Here is a 19976-nt window from a genome sequence, read left to right on the forward strand (position 1 = left end):
AGTCTGAATATACTGAAGACACTACACATATTTTCATTTATCTGGTATATCATTAAACCATTCTCACAGTACTAAAAATTATTGAACATACTCTTTTCAAATTATTTTTTAATATGACCCAAAATTTTAGAAATTTGTGTTCTCTCATACTAATGATAATGACCATTAGTCTAGAAAACTGTGCTAAGATGATAGCTATTAAAAATCTTCCTGAAGGCTGGGTGTGGTGGCTCACGCCTATAATCCCAGCATTTTGGGAGGCCAACGTAGGTGGATCACTTGAGGCCAGGAGTTTGAGACCAGCCTGGATAACATGGTGAAACCCCATCTCTACTAAAAATACAAAAATTAGCCAGGCGTGGTGGTGTGCACCTGTAATCCCAGCTACTCAGGAGGCCGAGGCAGGAGAATCACTTGAACCCAGGAGGCGGAGGTGGCAGTGAGCTGAGATTGCACCACTGCACTCCAGCCTGAGCAACAGAGCAAGACTGTCTCAAAAAATAAAAATAAAAATAAAAAAATTAGGCCGGGTGTGGTGGCTCACGCCTGTAATCACAGCACTTTGGGAGGCTGAGGTTGGCGGATCACCTGAGGTCGGGAGTTCAAGACTAGCCTGACCCACATGGTGAAACCCCGTCTCTACTAAAAATGCAAAATTAGCCAGGCATGGTGGTGCATGCCTGTAATCCCAGCTACTCGGGAGGCTGAGGCAGCAGAATCGCTTGAACCTGGGAGGCGGAGGTTGCAGTGAGCTGAGATCACGCCATTGCACTCCAGTCTGGCGACAGAGTGAGACTCTGTCTCAGAAAAAGAAAAAACAGGTTGGTCAGGCATGGTGGGGCATACGTATAGTCCCAGCTACTCAGGAGGCTGAAGCAGGAAAATCCCTTGAACCCGGGAGGTGGAGGTTGCAGCGAGCTATCATCTTGCCACTACATTCCAGCTTGGACAACAGAGTGAGCCTCCATCTCAAAAAAAAAAAAAAAAAAATCCTATGTTCTTTTGGAGGGGAAAATCCCAATGAATGAATTCATAGTAACTTTGGGCATTATGTTTCAGTCAATGAATAGACTGAAATGGTGAAATGTGTAGATTTTTAAAGTGTTAAACAGGGATACTCATATTTAAACAATGTAGGAAATCACTGCTCAGTTCAGGCGCATGGTTTAATCATTACTGCTGCAGTGAGCTGGGTTTTGGAGTTCTATAAAGAATGCTGAGGCCGGGCGCAGTGGCTCACGGCTGTAATCCCAACACTTTGGGAGGCTGAGGCGGGCGCATCACCTGAGGTCAGCAGTGAGCCAAGATTGCGCCAGTGCACTTCGCCTGGGTGACAGAGCAAGACTCTGTCTCAAAAAAAAAAAAAAAAAAGAATGCTGAGACTATCAAAGATTTACTATATGTAGTAAACTAAGGCCATGAACTTGATATGTTATGCCTATCTTTAGAAAGGGTTGTCTACAAAATAAATGGTAGGTCTATTGATAAAATTTCACAGTAAGAGAAAAAAATGATACAATACAAATTGCAGACATCAACACTAGGAGCATAAAGAATAATGAGTGATCTGGCAAAAGGGTTACTCTTGAAGGTTTCCTAGGGAGAAGGTGACTCAGGCTATAAGGAACTAAGAAGAGCAAGTAAGACAGGCAAGTTGAGGCTAATGAGAGACTTATTTACCTGGATTAAGCGGAAGGGAGGAAAGCTGATGATGAAATCAATGATTCTCAAATTCAACACAGTGAACTTCAAACTTCTTCTTAAGAGGCAGGATCTCACTATGCTGCCTAGGCTGGTTTTGAACTAATGGGCTTAAATGATCCTCCAGCCCCAGCATCTGGAGTAGCTGAGAGTAGAGGCACACATCACAGTGCCCAGCTCATGAATTGTGTTACGAGAGATGTTTTATATCATAACCCGATACCCAAGATATGTGTAGGGATATATGTAAACGCCACAAAAACACTGCAAAAAACACCTTTACCATACATGCTGACATTTTTTCTATCAGTTCATTTTTTATAAAATGCTGCTCATAATCCATCCACTATCCTAATTTCACAATCTACTATTGTATCACTACTCACAATTTGAAAAATATTGCTTTTAATGAATATAAAAACTACTTGAGAAACCTGTCTAACATGTAGATTCCCAGGTTTGACCTCTAGATATTCAAGATCTGTAGGCTTGGGGAAGAAGCTAGAGATCTATAATTTTAACAAGCACCTCAGGTGATTCTGATACAAGTGATCAAGCCAACGGCACGGTGGCTCATACCTGTAATCCCAGCACTTTGGGAGGCCTGAGGCAGGTGGATCACCTGAGGTCAGGAGTTCGAGACAACATGGCGAAATCCCATCTCTACTGAAATACAAAAATTAGCTGGGTGTGGTGGTGCACACCTGTAATCCAAGCTACTTGGGAAGCTGAAGCAGGAGAATCACTTGAACCCAGGAGGTGGAGGTTGCAGTGAGTTGAGATTGCGCCATTGCACTCCAGCCTGGGTAACAAGAGTGAAACTCCATCTCAAGAAAAAAAAAAAAAAAATTAGCTGGGTGTGGTGGCACACACCTGTAATCCCAGGTACTCAGGAGGCTGGGGCACAAGGATCGCTTGAACCTGGGAGGCAGAGGTTGCAGTGAACCGAGATCATGCCACTGCACTCCAGCCTGGTTGACAGAGTGATTGTCTCAAAAAAAAAAAAAAAAAAAGTGATCAACCCAAAAACCGTGTCTTAAGAACCACTGTCTATTGAACTAATTTTATTTTGCTCCATTATATCAACAATGACTTAGTTTTTCTTTACAATTATTTTTCTCTATACACACACACACCTACCTGCACACACAAACATTTACACTTGTATATGCACAGGCTATTTCTAGAATGAATCATAAGAAATTGGTAACAGATGTATGTTTGAAACTCCAACTCAGTCTCTTACTGTGTGACCTAACTCAAAATCTGAGTCTTAACTTGCTTCATCTATAAACTGGAGTAAGAGAAGTAAGAGAGTATGAATACATGTATTCTCTTAAAAAATGGTTGCTATGGCCAGGCAGTGGCTCACGCCTGTAATCCCAGCACTTTGGGAGGCCAAGGCGGGCAGATAATTTGAGGTCAGGTATTCAAGACCAGCCTGGCCAATATGGTGAAACCCCATCTCTACTAAAAATACAAAAATTAGTTGGGTGTGGTGGTGCATGCCTGTAATCCCAGCTATTCGTAGGCTGGGGCAAGAGAATCACTTGAACCCAGGAGGTGGAGGTTGCAGAGAGCTAAGATTGCACCACTGCACTCCAGCCTGAACGAGTGAGACTCGGTCTTAAAAAAAAAAAAAAAAATTAGGCTGGGCACAGTGGCTCACACCTGTAATCCCAGCACTTTGGGAGGCCAAGGCGGGCGGATCACGAGGTCAGCAGATCGAGACCATCCTGGCTAACATGGTGAAACCCCGCCTCTACTAAAAATACAAAAATTCAGCCAGGCATGGTGGCAGATGCCTGTAGTCCCAGCTACTCGGGAGGCTGAGGCAGGAGAATTGCCTGAACCCAGAAGACGGAGGTTGCAGTGAGCTGAGAAAGCGCCATTACACTCCAGCCTGGGTGACAGAGCGAGGCTTCGTCTCAAAAAACAAAAATTAGCCAGGCATGGTGGAGTGCTCCTGTAATCATAGTTACTTGGGAAGCTGAGGCTTCCCTGAGAATAGCCTGAACCCAGGAAGCGGAGGTTGCAGTGGGCCGAGATTGTGCCACTGCACTCCAGGCTGTGCATCAGAGCAAGACTCTGCCTCAAAAAAAAAAAAAAAAAAAAGAAAATACAGTCATTCATATGATGGAATATTATGTATGAACCTTTTCAAAGAAATAGAGTTACTTAGAGCTATATTATATGTACTGTTAATAAAGATCTTCAAAAATGTAGAATTAATTCCTTAATAACTTAAAGATCAAATTACCATATAATCCAGCAATTTTATTTTGGATATATATCCAAAAGAACCAAAAAGAGGCATTAAAAAAACTGGTACATGAATGTTCACAGTAGCACTAGTTACAATAGTAAAAAAGTGCAACCTGATATCCATTAACCAATAAATGGTTAAATAAAATGTGGTATATCCATACCAAGAAACATTAGCCACAAAAATGAATGATGCACCGACACATGCCACAATATGTATGTACCTTGAAAACATTATGCGAAGTGACACAAAAGTCACATACCATCTGATTCCATTTATATAAAATAGCTAGTAGAGGAAAATCCACAGAACAGACAGATTAGAAGTTGCCAGAACCTGGGAGAAAGGAAAATGGAGAGTAATTGCTCAATGTGTACAGAGCTTCTTTTTGGGGTGGTGAAAATGCTGGAAATTAGTGGTGATAGTTGCACAACATCGTGAATAAGTACCTAAAGTCACCAATGGTAAATTTTATGTTATATGTATTTGAGCACAATAAAAAGATAAAAAGATTTAAACATATATACTGTTATATGTAAAAAACAAGTGCAAAATCAATTCCCTCAGTCTGACTCCTGAAGCAACTACTCTCTATAGTTTCTTTTTTTTTTTTTTTTTGAGACGGAGTTTCACTCTTGTTGCCCAGGCTGGAGTGCAGTGGCACAATCTCAGCTCACTGCAACCTCCGCTTACCGGGTTCAAGTGATCTTCCTGCCTCAGCCTCCTGAGTAGCTGGGATTACAAGTACCCACCAACACGCCTGGCTAATTTTCTGTAGTTTTAGTAGAGATGGGGTTCCACCATGTTGGCCAGGCTGGTCCTGAACTCCTGACCTCAGGTGATCCACTCGCCTCAGCCTCTCAAAGTGCTGGGATTACAGGCATGGGCCACCGCGCCCAACGTCTTAACAGTTTCTTAGTATTTCTCTAGATTGTCTGTATATACACAAGCATAACTGTATATGTATGTATGTATGTATCTGTATGTAAATTTTCATGCTCATATGTATATATGTATATCCCTCCCCAAAATGTTATAGTAGTTATGTAAAAAGACATTAGATGATCAGTCAGCTGCAATCGTCTATGTGTGTTACGATGGGGCATTACTAAAATTTCCAAATGAGCTTTAATTCCCCAAATTATTAATGTACTTCTCCATATCACAGAATATATTCATGAGAAGTCAGTTAACATTACATTTAAAATTACTTCATCTAAGGATGGGCACAGTGGCTCATGCCTGTAATCCCAGCATTTTGGGAGGCCGAGGAGGGAGGATGGCTTGAACCCAGGAGTTCAAGACCAGCCTTGGCAACAAAGGGGCACCCTGCCTCTACAAAAAATTAACAAATTAGGGCCGGGCGCAGTGGCTCACACCTGTAATCCCAGCACTTTGGGAGGCTGAGTGGAGAGATCACGAGGTCAGGAGATCAAGACCATCCTGGCTAACACGGTGAAACCCTGTCTCTACTGAAAACACAAAAAATTAGCCGGGCGTGGTGGCGGGCACCTGTAGTCCCAGATACTCGGGAGGCTGAGGCAGGACAATAACTTGAAGCCAGGAGGCAGAGGTTGCAGTGAGCCGAGATTATGCCACTGCACTCCAGCCTGGGCAAAAGTGCAAAACTCTGTCTCAAAAAAAAAAAAAAAAAAATTTGGTGTGGCACATGCCTGTGGTCCCAGCTACTTGGGAGGCTGAGATGGGAGAATCACTTGACCCTGGTAGGTCAAGGCTTCGGTGAGCCATGATTCTGCCACTGCCCTCCATCCTGGGCAACAGAGTGAGACACTGTCTAAAAAAAAATAAACAAATAAATAAAATTACTTCATCTAATAGTAATTAAATTAAATGCTATCAGAAATATACAACCAAGCTGGGTATGGTGACATGCACCTGTAGTCCCAGATACTTTTGAGGCTGAGGTAGGAGTACTGCTTAAGGCTAGGAGTTTAACACCGCCCAGGGCAAGAGAGCAAGACCCTGTCTCTGCAAAAATGAAAATAAATTAGCCAGGCATGGTGGCACATGCCTGTAGTCCAAGCTACTTAGGAGGCTGAGGTGGGAGGATCGCTTGAACCCAGGAGTTTGAGGTTATAATGAGCTATGATGGCACCACTGCACTCCAGCTTGGACCACAGAGCAAGACCTTGTCTCTTTAAAAAAAAAAAAAAGAAAAGAAAAGTACAACCACAATTAATAAGGGGAACAAGAATGAAAGTTACCCCAAGATGATATACACTCATTCAACATTCAACAGATAACTACTGACTCCTTACTTGGTGGCAAGCACCATATACTACACATCTATTCCAAGGATTCTAGTCTTTCAATTATCTGAAGCAATAACTATTGATGGTTAATGAGATACACAGGAAGGAACAATTTCTTCAGGTCCTACGTGGTCTCACAACCTCTAGAGTCCATATACTAAAGAGTCTCCTAAAGTGATTTAGAAGAGTTAGGAAGTCCCTTAAGAACTTTAGTACCTGAAAATCACAGGTACAAGAGAATATCCAGTTCCCCAAAGAACTTCTACATGAGACCTATAAAAAAGATCCTTAAAGCAACTATGGTACTCTTTCCCGAGAAGGAAAATGAACTCATTGTATCCTACAGGCAGCCAAAGGCTTACTAAAACTTTTACACCTAACTTTTACAACTGATAGGTATAATTTCAACTTTTCTGACTACATTCCTTAGTTTATTAAGGCTTGTGATACTGTATGTCTTTATATATTATTTGGAAAATATTGTCAAGGAATAAAGGGGACCTAAGGAAAGGCAAAGGGAAGCCAAATAACTATAGCATGTTATAATCTGACCTTACCCATAACTAGGTAGAAAGGCTTTGGGAAATGTTTTTTCTAGTTCAGTGGCCTTTTTTCCTTTTTTTTGGATCATGCATCCTTGGTAAAATATTTTCAACCCCACATCCCCAAATATGGTATTTACCTACATAAATATGTCTATACTAATATGTTATGTACATTGTAAAATACATGCAAATTTTTAAATTAAAAAACGAGATAGGGCAGGGTGCATTGGCTCATGACTGTAATCCTAGTACTCTGGGAGGCTGAGGCGGGCAGATCACTTGAGTCCAGGAGTTCTAAACCAGTCTGGGCAATAAGGCAAATCCCGTTTCTACTACAAATACAAAAATTAGCCAGGCATGGGAGGCAGAGGTGAAAGGATAGCTTGAGCTGGGGAAGTGGAGGTTCCAGAGAGCTGAATCATGCCACTGCACTCACACCTGGGTGACAGAGTGAAACCCCGACTCAAAAAAAAAAAAAGAGAGATAGAAAATTTAGTATTTCAAATGTTATTGATGTAGAAAATCTTTTTATTATTAAAATTTATTTTAACAATGTATTTTTAGTGCAATGAATGTAAACTGAAATTTTTTCTTTCTTTTTTTTTCTTTTCTTTCCTTTTTTTTTTTTCAGAGACAGGGTCTCGATATGTTGCCCAGGCTGGAGTATGGTGGCTATTCACAATCACAATCCTAGTGCACTGCAGCCTTGAACACCTGGGCTGAAGTAATCCTTCTGCCTCAGCCTCCCACATAGCTGGGACTACAGTCATGAGCCACCACACCCAGCTAAAACTTTTTTTCTTATTCTTGGTTTAGCACTTTGCTATATACCAAGAGGTAGGTATTATTTCTACTTTATAGATGAGAAAACTGAAGTTTGCGAGATTATATAATCTGACAAATGTCAGCACTATCATTGCAGAGCAGGGATGGAAACTTCTATCTGTGGAACTCTAAAGCCAATGCTCTTAACCAATATATTCTAAAAAAAAGAGGCAATCAGAGATAAATTTATTTTGAGGTATAAGTCAAAAACAAAGAATAACTCCTTCTGACCAATCTGAATAAATCTGAATTATTTGCTCATTTGATTCCTATTAATATAATCAGTTAAAATCCCTGAATGACTTTGGGTAAGTAATTTAACTTATTTCAATCTTAGTTTCCCAATATGTAAAATGAGAGACTTGGACAAGGTGATCTTTAAGGTGCTTTTCAGCATTAACATTCTAGGAGTCAAAAATGAAGAGCTAATAAGGCAAACATCTTTAAGCAGAATAAACAGACCTTTGCTGATCTCCACATTAGGAAGGTTGAAGATTTCAAGGTCCATCGTGGCTCCTTTAGTCCCTTCTGAGAGGTCTAAAAGGACCAGCCTGTCTGCAATGCCCTGTACAGTAAGAGAAAGAACATTACACTGAACATGGCCAGAGACTCAATTTAAATTCATTCAACAATGAGGACCAAAGGACAATAAACAGGCCTCCTACACTGTCTTTTAGTGTTAAGAAGAATAAGTAACACAGTAGCAGTAAAAGTGACATGCAAGCAAGAAATTATTAACTGTGGCCAGGCTTGATGGCCTGTAATCCCAGCACTTTGGGAGGCCAAGGCGGGTGGATCACCTGAGGTCAGGAGTTCAAGACCAGCCTGGCCAACATGGCGAAACCCCGTCTCTACTAAAAATACAAAAACCAGCCGAGCATGGTGGCACATGCTTATAATCCCAGCTACTCAGGAGGCTGAGGCAGGAGAACTGCTTGAACCCAGGACGAAGAGATTGCAGTGAGCCAAGATCATGTCACTGCACTCCAGCCTGGGCGACAGAGCGAGACTCTATCTCAAAAAAAAAAAAAAAAAAAAAGAAATTACGAACTTCAATAAGTAAGACGGAGTTTCACTCGTCGCCCAGGCTGGAGTGCAATGGTATGATCTCGGCTCACTGCAATCTCTGCCTCCTAGGTTCAAGTGATTTTCCTGCCTCAGCCTCCCAAGTAGATGGGATTACAGGCATGTACCACCATGCCCAGCTAATTTTGTATTTTTAGTAGAAATGGGGTATCACCATATTGACCAGGCTGGTCATGAACTCCTGACCTCAGGTGATGCCCTTGCCTTGGTCTCCCAAAGTGCTGGAAGTACAGGTGTGAGCCACTGCGCCCGACTCTGCAGGTTTTCTTTTCTTTTTTCTTTCTTTTTTTTTTTTTTTTGAGGAGGAGTCTTGCTCTGTCACCCAGGCTGGAGTGCAGTAGCACGAGCTCAGCACTGTAACCTCCACCTCCCAGGTTCAAGCAATTCTTCTGCCTCAGCCACCTGAGTAGCTGGGATTACAGGCACGTGCCATCACACCTGGCTAATTTTTTACATTTTTGGTAGAGATGGGGTTTCACCATATTGGCTAGGCTGGTTTCGAACTCCTGACCTCAAGTGATCTGCCTGCCTCGTCCTCTCAAAGTGCTGGGATTACAGGCATGAGCCACTATGCCTGGCCCCTGCAGGTTTCTTTTAATGGGATGAGTTAATAAAGATGACTTGGTGCACTCAATACTTCTGCTATTGCTCTTAATTTATGTTTTCATTTTGATGTTATTTTCATTCCGAAAGAGCTTTTGGGTCTATTTGGGTGTCTTATTTATAGCAGAAAAGTTAAAAAATAATGCCAGCTTTTTCTTTTTTTGTTGTTTTTTTTTTTGTTTTGTTTTGTTTTTTTTTTTTTTTGTTTTGTTCGGTTTTTTTGTTTTTTTTTTGAGACGGAGTCTCACTCTGTCGCCCAGGCTCAAGTACAGTGGTGCGATCTTGGCTCACTGCAAGCTCTGCCTCGCGGGTTCACGCCATTCTCCTGCCTCAGCCTCCAGAGTAGCTGGGATTACAGGCGCTCGCCACCATGCCCAGCTAAATTTTTTTTGTATTTTTAGTAGAGATGGGGTTTCACCATGTTAGCCAGGATGGTCTTGATCTCCTGACCTCGTGATCTGCCCGCCTTGGCCTCCCAAAGTGCTGGCATTACAGGCGTGAGCCACCATGCCTGGCCAGCTTTTTCTTAAAAAAAAAAAAAAAAGTATAATAGCTATAAAATCTAAAATCAAATCCTATTATCATGCAGTACTCTCCCCAGAGATCTCATGGAAAATACTCCACATGTCTCTAAATAGGATGGCACAGTGGGCAGACTGTAAATAACAGCATAGAAATTCCTAAAAATCAGTTTACCTTTATGGAAGGTCTTTCTCCAAAGTACTAGGAGACTTGAGGATATCTCCTATTTTAGGATTCATGGGCAAAAGTACCCAAAGATCTACCAGACTATCAGGCAGAAAGTATGATGGTTAAGAAAACAACCCTGGCTGGGCATGGTGGTTCACACCTGTAATCCCAGCACTTTGGAAGGACAGATGGGCATAGGTTTGAGCCCAGGAGTTTCAGACCAGCCTGGGCAGCATGGCAAAACCCCATCTCCACACACACAAACACACACACACAAAGAAAGAAAATAACCCTGCTACACTATGGATTAGCTATGCGACACCAGGACAGTCACTGAATTCGGCCTTACTTTATGTGGTTATAAGGATTAATTATGTGACACAGGGCTTACATATAGTAATCCCCTCTAAAACATAGTTATTAATTTTATGCTAACTATACCCATAAGGAAAATGCAAAGAAAACTATGAGTTACTATTTTCATTTATAAGGCACAAAAAAATCCAAAAGTTTAGCAGAAGTTGTGGGAAAATAAGTATTCTTACATATTATGGGTATGGCAATAAACTGGTATAATTAATAAAAGATAATTGACAATTTTCTATCAAAAATTTAAAACATTAACTCCTTTAATCCATCGATTCATTTATAGAAATCATCCTACAAATTTATCAGTACATGCGTAAAAGAATACAATATTAAGGATATTCACAAGGATATTCACAACAAAATGTTCATCAGTAACAACAATGAGACAATATAATATAGTGGTTTATAGCAGAGATTGAAAAAGCTTTAATATATCACCATGTAATCAATCAGTGAAGCATATATTATCACCAGGGATTTTATTAAAATGCAGATTTTGACCAGGCATGGTGGCTTAGCCCTGGAATCTGAGCACTTTGGGAAGCCAAGGCAGGTGGATTGCCTGAGCTCAGGAGTTCGAGAGCCCCCTAGCCAACATGGTGAAACCCTGTCTCTAATACAAAAATTAGCCGGGCATGGTGGCACGTGCTTGTAGTCCCAACTACTCAGGAGGCTGAGGCAGGAGAATCTCTTGAACCCGGGAGGTGGAGGTTACAGTGAGTGGAGATCATGCCACTGCACTCCAGCCTGGGACAGAGTGGGACTCCATCTCAATTAAAAAAAAAAAAAAAAAAGCAGATTTTGTTTCAGTAGGTCTGGGAAGGGGCCTGGATTATGCATTGCTAGCAAGAACTCAGGTGGTACCAATGCTGCTAGTTTGAAAGCCACACTTTGAGTAGTAAGGCTCTATAATACAGGCTCTGATAAACAGATTACTTGGTCTTTAAGTTCTTGCTTCATCATTTATTAACAGTGTGATTTGGAGCAACTTGGGTAACCTCCCTATGCCTTTGTTTCTTCATTTGTAAAACGGCAGTAATAACAGTATCTAAACAAAGGGTTGTTATAAAAATGAGTCAAGTGGGCCAGGCATGGTGGCTCATGCCTGTAATCCCAGCACTTTGGGAGGCCGAGGCGAGTCTGGATCACCTGAGGTCAGGAGTTCCAGACCAGCCTAGCCAACACAGTGAAATCCCATCTCTACTAAAAGTACAAAAATTAACCGGGCATGGTGGCACATACCTGTAATCCCAGCTACTTGGGAGGCTGAGGTGGAAGAATCGCTTGAACCCAGGAGGCAGAGGTTGTGGTGAGTCAAGATCACACCACTAGCCGGGCACAGTGGCTCACGCTTGTAATCCCAGCACTTTGGGAGGCTGAGGCAGGTAGATTCCCTGAGGTCAGGAGCTCAAGACCAGCCTGGCCAACATGGTGAAACCCCGTCTCTACTAAAAATACAAAAATTAGCCAGGTGTGGTAATGGGCGCCTGTAATCCCAGGGTAAGGCAAGAGAATCACTCGAACCCAGGAGGCTGAGGTTGCAGTGAGCTGAGATCGTGCCACTGCAATCCAGCGTAGGCAACAGGGAGAGACTTCGTCTCAAAAAAAAAAAAAAAAAAAAAAAAGATTGCACCACTGCACTCCAGCCTGGGTAACAGAGCGAAACTCCATCTCAAGAAAAAACAAAAAGAGTCAAATGTTTAGACAAGTGCCTGTTACCTAATAAGCATTCTGTAAAGGTTAGTTACTGCTGCTACCACCACTTTTGTTGCCACTATTATGAGTGCTATCACTGTTGCAGTCATAATAGTGGCTTATGCATATTGTACTTTGTATCAAAATATTGATGTTTAAAAAGAAAAACAGAATTTTTTTTTGAGACAGGGTCTCACTGTATTGCCCAGGCCAGAGTGCAGCAGCACAATCACAGTTCACTGCAGCCTCAACCTCCCAGGCTCAAGTAATCCTCAGCCACCCAAGTTGCTGGGACTACCAGTGTGCACCACCACACCTGGCTAATTTTTAATTTTTGTAGGCTGGGTGCAGTGGCTCACACCTGTAATCCCAGCACTTTGGGAGGCTGAGGCAGGCAGATCACCTGAGGTCAAGAGTTCAAGACCAGCCTGCCCAACATAGCGAAACCCCCACTCTACTAAAAATGCAAAAATTAGCTGGGTATAGTGGCACGTGCCTGTAATCCCAGTTACTCAGGAGGCTGAGGTAGAAGCATCGCTTGAACCCGGGATATGGAGGTTGCAGTGAGCTGAGATCATGCTACTGCACTCCAGCCTGGAAGACAGAGTGAGACTCCATCTCCAAAAAAAAAAAAAAAATTTATAGAAATGGGGATCTCGCTGTGTTGCCCAGGCTGGTCTCAAACTCCTGGGCTCAAGTGATTCTCCTGCTATGGCCTCCCAAAGTGCTGGGAGTATAGGTGTAAGCCACCGGGCCCAGCCCAAAAATGGCAAATTTTCCACCGAGACAATTCACAGACAAATAATGACAGTGAGATTCTTCTAACAGTTTAAAAACATGGCCAGAAGCAATGACTCAGGCCTGTAATCCCAGCACTTTGGGAGGCCAAGGCAGGAAGATAGTCTAAACCAGGGGTTCAAGACCAATCTAGACAACACAGGGAGACCTATCTCTACAAAAAAATTAAAAATTACCTAGGTGTAGTGGCACACCCCTGTGGTCCCAGCTACTCAGGAAGCTGAGGTGGAAGATCTCTTAAGCCCAAGAGATAGAGACTACAGTGAGCCATGATCACACCAGTGCACTCCAACCTGGGCAACAGAGAGAAACCTGGTCTCAAAAACAAAAACGAAAAACCATGATTTTCTACAAATAATTACAAATAAATAAAACTTAGTACTGTTAGGGATGTAAAAAATCGGTTGATGTGCATGTTATTAGCAGCATAAATTAGCTCTGCCTTTCCGAAGAGCGATCTGGCACTATGTCATAAGTGCTATAAAAACCATTCATGCCCTCTGACTCACTAGTACTATTTTTTAAAATTATGTACAACCAGGCTGGGTGCAGTGGGGCATGCTTGTACTCCCAGCACTTTGGGAGGCTGAGGCAAGAGGATTGCTTGAGCCCAGAAATTCAAGACCAGCCTGGGAAACATGGCAAAACCCTGTCTCTACAAAAAATACAAGAATTAGTGGGGATGGTGGCTGGCGCCTATAGGCCCAGCTATTTGGAAGGCTGAAGTGGGAGGATGGCTTGAGCTGGGGAGGCGGAAGGTGCAGTAAGCTGAGATTGCACCACTGCATTCCAGCCTGTGCGACAGAACATGACCCTGTCTAAATAAAAAAATAAAAAAATAAATAAAATAAAATAAAATAAAATAATGTATGACCAAATAAAAATGCAGATGAAAAAATAAGCAACTTGAAATGTTTATAGAAGCATTTATTTAGGGACAAAAGACTGAATACAACTCAAATTCTAATTAAGAGGTAATAGCAGGCCGGGTGCGGTGGCTCAAGCCTGTAATCCCAGCACTTTGGGAGGCCGAGACGGGCGGATCACGAGGTCAGGAGATCAAGACCATCCTGGCTAACGCGGTGAAACCCCGTCTCTACTAAAAAATACAAAAAACTAGCCGGGCGAGGTGGCAGGTGCCTGTAGTCCCAGCTACTCGGGAGGCTGAGGCAGGAGAATGGCATAAACCCGGGAGGCGGAGCTTGCAGTGAGCTGAGATCCGGTCACTGCACTCCAGCCTGGGCGACAGAGCAAGACTCCGTCTCAAAAAAAAAAAAAAAAAGAGGTAATAGCAGGCCAGGTACGGTGGCTCACACTTGTAATCCCAGCACTTTGGGAGGCCAGGGCAGGTGGATCACTTGAGGTCAGGAGTTCGAGATCAGCCTGGCCAACGTGGCAAAACGCCATCTCTGCTAAAAATACAAAAATTATCTGGGCGTCGTGGCGCATGCCTGTAGTCCCAGCTACTCCGGAGGCTGAGGCAGGAGAATCGCTTGAACCCAGGAGGTAGAGGCTGTGGTGAGCCAAGATCATACCACTACACTCCAACCTGGGCGACAGAGCAAGACTCCACCTCAAAAAAAAAAAAAAAGGGGGTAATAGTGTATTATAGCGTATTCAAATGGAGGGTGAAAAAAATAAAACTATAGTATGCCAAAAGTTGGCATATTTAATTTTGAGCAGCCAGCTTTTAAGATATTCTAACTCCATGGATATAATTTATTTGCTCAAGTAGAACCCACCTCCAAGACATATGTGAGTCTTAAATGGAAAGGGAAGAATTTAGATGGCAAAACAATCCAATATATACAGAAAAGAAAAACTAATGCCAGCCACCAAATAAATATATAGAGGGACAGCTATTCTATTCAGGGCTACATCTCTCAAATGACAAAAGACATGCTGTTATCATGATACTGGGCTCTGGAGGGAGGCAGGCAGGTCTTTTGAACCTCTCTGGAAAGGAATTTAAGCCTTTCTGCAAACAATTTATGCAGAGACTAGTGAAAAGGACTGATGAAAAAATAAACCCTAAACTAGTATAACATATCAACTCAGAAACTATGATCCTAAAAGAAAGTAATTACATAAGAAAAGGCAATCTTTTTTTTTTAAAAAAGCTAATTTTAGGAAGAGCTGAAATTATTATATTAAATAAGAGTTTAATTAAAATGGCATGATTCAGAAAATACAAAAGAATTTGTGACTAAGTCATATGAATGTCAAGTTGAGGTTTCCCTTGGATGAGGATAAGCCCATTGTTCAAATCACTTTTTCTAAGCCTAACTACTAATTAAGAGGCAACATCACTTATGAAAGCTTTCGGCTATTTTTTTTTTGTCAACTTACTAAATATATTTTAAGCCAAAATAAGGTTTTCCCACATGACAAAATGAAGGCATTTTTTGGTGTGTAAAACATAACCTGCCTAGAAGTGTGGCACTATGATAGATGTCTTTATAAGCACTATGTTTACATACCTTTGCTGAAATTGCTAATGTGCAGGCAATACCCAGCTCTCCACCTCCAACCACAGTAACTTTATTGACTGTTTTATTCTCATGATTTGCCCAGCTCTTTGAATTTATACCTGAAACACCTAGAAAGAAAAGTGAATTATCTTGAGAATTCAAAAATATCAACAATTTTTTTAGGATCTTTTAAAAAAATATATAGCAGGCTTCATAGCTTAGAGAGAAAATATGGTGCTACTCCATAATGGGCAAAAAATACTACTGAACAAATGAATGCAAGGAAGACAGACGTCTCCTATTAAATATTCGACTAAATAGAAATTATCCTTCTAAAGAGAACGTATCTTTGTAAACACTTTTAAAATATATAAGACTCTAAAAAAGTAGGATTTCCATAATTCTGACAAATATTCCAACTCATTACTCTGGTCTACAATAAAAAAATATGTCTAACACCTTACCAAAATGTTTCAAACATAGGTATTTGCTTTCATCCTTAATGAGAATCAAGAAGAAGCATAGATATTCTGGTCCAATATACTGAATAAGCCAACAAGCTACATATACATATCATGAAAAAAGGTTTGGGATCATTAACATATGTCAAGTGGTTTTGAACAATACAAGAATTGTTTTATCTGCTTAACACTAATTCTTTACACTTTTAGAAACCTGGCCAGGCACGGTGGCTCATGCCTGTAATCCCTGAACTTTGGGAAGCTAAGGCGGGAGGATCACCTGAGGTCAGGAGTTCAAGACCAGCCTGACCAACATGGCAAAACCTCATCCTTATCGAAAATACGAAAATTGGCTGGGCATGCCTGTAGTCCCAGCAACATGGGAGGCTGAAGCAGGAGAATCGCTTGAACCCAGGAGGCAAAGGTTGCAGTGAGCCCAGATGGTACCACTGCACTTCAGCCTGGGCGACACAGCGAAACTCCATTTCAAAAAAATAAACAAACAAATAAAAAATATTTATTGGAATTACATGGTAATATCCTATGATAGAGGCAAAGGAATTTCTTTCTTTTTTTTTTTTTTTTTTAGATGGAGTCTTGCTCTGTTGCCCAGGCTGGAGGGCAGTTGTTCAATCTCAGTCCACTGTAACCTCTGCCTCCCGGGTTCAAGTGATTCTCCCACCTCAGTCTCCCAAGTAGCTGGGATTACAGGCACCCGCCACCACGCCCAGCTAATTTTTTTATTTTTAGTAGAGATGGGGTTTCACCATGTTGGCCAAGCTGGTCTCGAACTCCTGACCTCAGGTGATCTGCCTGCCTCAGCCTCCCAAAGTCCTGGGATTGCAGGGGTGAGCCACCGTGCCTGGCCTGAGGCACAGGAATTTCTTATTTCAAAAACAGATGTACATATGCACACAAATTTATTTATAAAAATCAAGTGGCAGAAGGTAAATTATTTTTGTGAGAAACTGGTAACTCATAACTCTCAAGACAGTCTGCCTGACAAATATACAAACCTTCAGTGATTTTTGCAATATAGGCTAGCAAGTCTACCTGCCGTGCCTCATCAGATGATGGTAGAGAATACAGCGGAAGTTCCTCTTGAAACTTGGCAATCATTTCTTTAATTAATCCAACAATGACAGATTTAGGCTGTAGAATACACAAAAAACAGAAAAGTTACACAAAAATTTTGCTGAACAATACTACCTTTGTTGAGGCAGGAGTATCACTTGAGCCCAGGAGTCTGAGTTATGGTTGCAGTCTGAGTTATGCAGTGAGTAATGGTTGCACCACTACACTCCAGCTTGGGCAACAGAGTGAGACTTCATCTCAAAACAAAACAAACAAAAAAACTTTTAACCTATACAGTCTTTTAGAGTTAGTCAAAAAGAAGTATTCAATCATGTTCTCATATTTTGAAAACCATCATACAAATTATATGATACTTTTAACTGTTGCAATGCTTTTCACTGAAAAATTATTGAATACTTTTAACTGAAAAATAAAGGAAGAAGAAATGCTAATTCAGCATTTCCCAAAAGTAGAATAATAGCATGAATGTGCTTAATAGCCTAATACCTAGGTTTGGAAACTCTTTTTTTTTTTTTTTTTTAAACTTTCATTTTGAAATAATTTCAGACTGACAGAAAAGTTGCAAAAATAGTACATATACTCTTCACCCAGATTACTCAAATGTTAACATTTTATCACATTTGCTTGTTTAGTCTTTCTTTCTCTAGTTTTTCTGAACTGAACAAGTAAACTGCAAACATGATGTCCTTTTACCCCTAAGTACTTTAATGTATATTTCCTAAAAGAGAAAAACATTCTCCTTTTAACTATTATCAAATCAGAAAATTAACACTGATAAAATACTATCTAATTTGGTACTATATTCTTTTAATGTAATTGGTTAAGCAACCTTGATGAAATTCACTAACCTGTCTGAGCTTCAGTGTCATCAGTAATACAATGTGAATAATAAATCCCAAATGGTTGTTATGAGTAATAAATGAGTCAATGAATGCAAACTATAAGCCGTGAGTGTAAAACAGATGTTTATTATTATTCTTAGCAATATTTAGTAGTATGCTCATTTTTAAAGTGCTTAATTTCTCAGAGTGTGGGTTTCACTATTTATAAAGTAAGGAGATAAGGCTATTAGGGCCAAGAATTCAAATACCTTTGGGGACCAAGCAGACAACATTAAATGTGTGAAGCTGGCAAGCATAAGAAAATCTGGAGAGACAGTTATTGTGGCAAATTGGAAAGAGCATGCCGATAGGCATTCAAATTTACATTAAGAACAAAACAAAACAAGGTAAAACAAAACGAACTGTGCTGTTCAAACAAATTCTATAGGCCTAACGCGGCCCTCTGAATCTCTTGGAGAAACTGTAATTCCCGGCCTAGATGACCTCTAGATTCCTTCTAGCTCCAAAGTTCTATATAATTATGGTACATAATTATAATTCCAACTGCATGTGGAACTTAAAGGTGCTGCAGTACTTTTTTTTTTTTTTAAGGAAAGAACATATTTGAACCACATAAACAAAAAGGTATTACATAAGAAAAACTAATGTAACAATTTATGTAACTACCTAACATATGAGCATGCTCTTATATCTAAAACAAAAAATAAAAAGGTAACATTGGTACTACAAATACATATTTGACAAGTGTGCATTAAAGAATTCTCTAATATAGGGTGAGATGTCACTATATGTGTAGTAGAAAGGTTAAAATTAAAAACAAAAACAAGGCTGGGTGCTGTGGCTCACGCCTGTAATCCCAGCACTTTGGGAGGCCGAGGCGGGCGGATCACGAGGTCAGGAGATCAAGACCATCCTGGCTAACATGGTGAAACCTCATCTCTACTAAAAATACAAAAAAAAAAAAAAAAAAAAAAAATTAGCCGGGCATGGCGGCAGGCACCTATAGTCCCAGCTACTCAGGAGGCTGAGGCAGGAGAATGGCGTGAACCTGGGAGGAGGAGCTTGCAGTGAGCAGAGATCGCGCCACTGCACTCCAGCCTAGGTGACAGAGTGAGACTCCATCTCAAAAAAAAAAAAAAAGAATTCTCTAATATAAACCCATTTAAAATGTGGAGAATACTTTTTCAAGATACAGAAAACAATTGTTACGATAGGCATACCCACAATTCTTATAAAAACATGCTTGCAAGGATAAATCCACCTGAGCACTCATTTCTCAGATATACTAACGCTATAAAATTGTTAAGCACTGAATATTGCCACCTACTTTTGCAGTGTTTGAGTTTCAACACTGATTGGTATGAATTCTGAATTACACAATTAATTACTGTTATTTTTCAGTCTTTCTGCCATGTTGCATATAGAAGGCATGTATTTAATATGAATACTTAAAACAGCAACATTATTTGTAGCAAAGTCACTTCCCTGTGTTCATTTTTCCTTTAAAGGCACTGTATTTAGAAAATAGTTATTACAACAAACAGTGCTTTGGAAGATCTGAAACTCCAAATCAATGTGCTCTATCAACCATAAGTAGATCTAAGAAGCCCTGACTGAAAAGAACAGAAATGTAAAAAGCTGATAAATTTAAAGATTATAAAATTGGTTTATTGTAAAAGCAATTCAAGAACACCCAGTTAAAATCTTATCCCAATGCTACCCAATACAACCAAGAAGCAGTTAAGCACTTTTACATTAGGAACGAGGACATAAAACAAGAGACCACATCAAGGCTGTGATTCAAACTCAAAAAGGGAAAGGACTCTTTCGTCTCCTTCAGGTCAGTACAGAGGGCATCATAAGATCAAAGCACTGTGCCAGGTATCACAGTACGCTGCAGTACTTTTAAATAGGGCAATTTAAATAATGTAATATCTTTTAAAGACTAATTTTAAGGCGGGACATTGTGGCTCGCACCTGTAATCCCATCACTTTGGGAGGTTGAGGTGGGAGGATGCCTTGATCCCAGGAGTTCAATACCACCCTGGAATAATAGGGAGATCCTGTCTGCACAAAAAATTAAAAAATTAGTGGGGCATGGTAGACCATGCTTGTAGTCCCAGCTACTCAGAAGGCTGAGGTGGGAAACTCACTTGAGCCCAGGAATTTCACGGTGCAGTGAGCTCTGATTGTGCTACTGCACTCCAGTGTGGGTGAAGACAGCATTACCCTGTCTGAAAAAAAGAGACTAGTTTT

The 19976-nt window shown here is 40.8% G+C and overlaps 1 protein-coding gene across 8 annotated transcripts in view; it reads right to left on the minus strand.

Moving 5' to 3' along the window:
* The window catches only part of UEVLD (UEV and lactate/malate dehyrogenase domains), a 69277-nt gene that overhangs the window by 22574 nt on the left and 26727 nt on the right, over positions 1 to 19976 (minus strand). For 6 of the 8 annotated variants that reach the window (XR_004177498.1, XM_021925957.2, XM_021925956.2 and 3 more), the window contains 3 exons: positions 16800 to 16935; positions 15332 to 15450; positions 8073 to 8175 (listed from right to left, as the gene is read on the minus strand). Coding sequence is in view for 6 of the 8 variants with exons in the window: in XM_021925957.2 (XP_021781649.1) it covers positions 8073 to 8175; positions 15332 to 15450; positions 16800 to 16935 (358 nt within the window). In the remaining 2 variants the exon portion in view is untranslated. Of the gene's footprint in view, positions 1 to 8072; positions 8176 to 13027; positions 13164 to 15331; positions 15451 to 16799; positions 16936 to 19873; positions 19894 to 19976 lie in introns of those variants that run through there. The other 2 variants (XM_017948566.3, XR_004177499.1) reach the window with 2 other exon arrangements.

This window comes from Papio anubis, chromosome 12, assembly GCF_008728515.1.
Source record: "Papio anubis isolate 15944 chromosome 12, Panubis1.0, whole genome shotgun sequence".
Taxonomy (NCBI): Eukaryota; Metazoa; Chordata; class Mammalia; order Primates; family Cercopithecidae; genus Papio; species Papio anubis.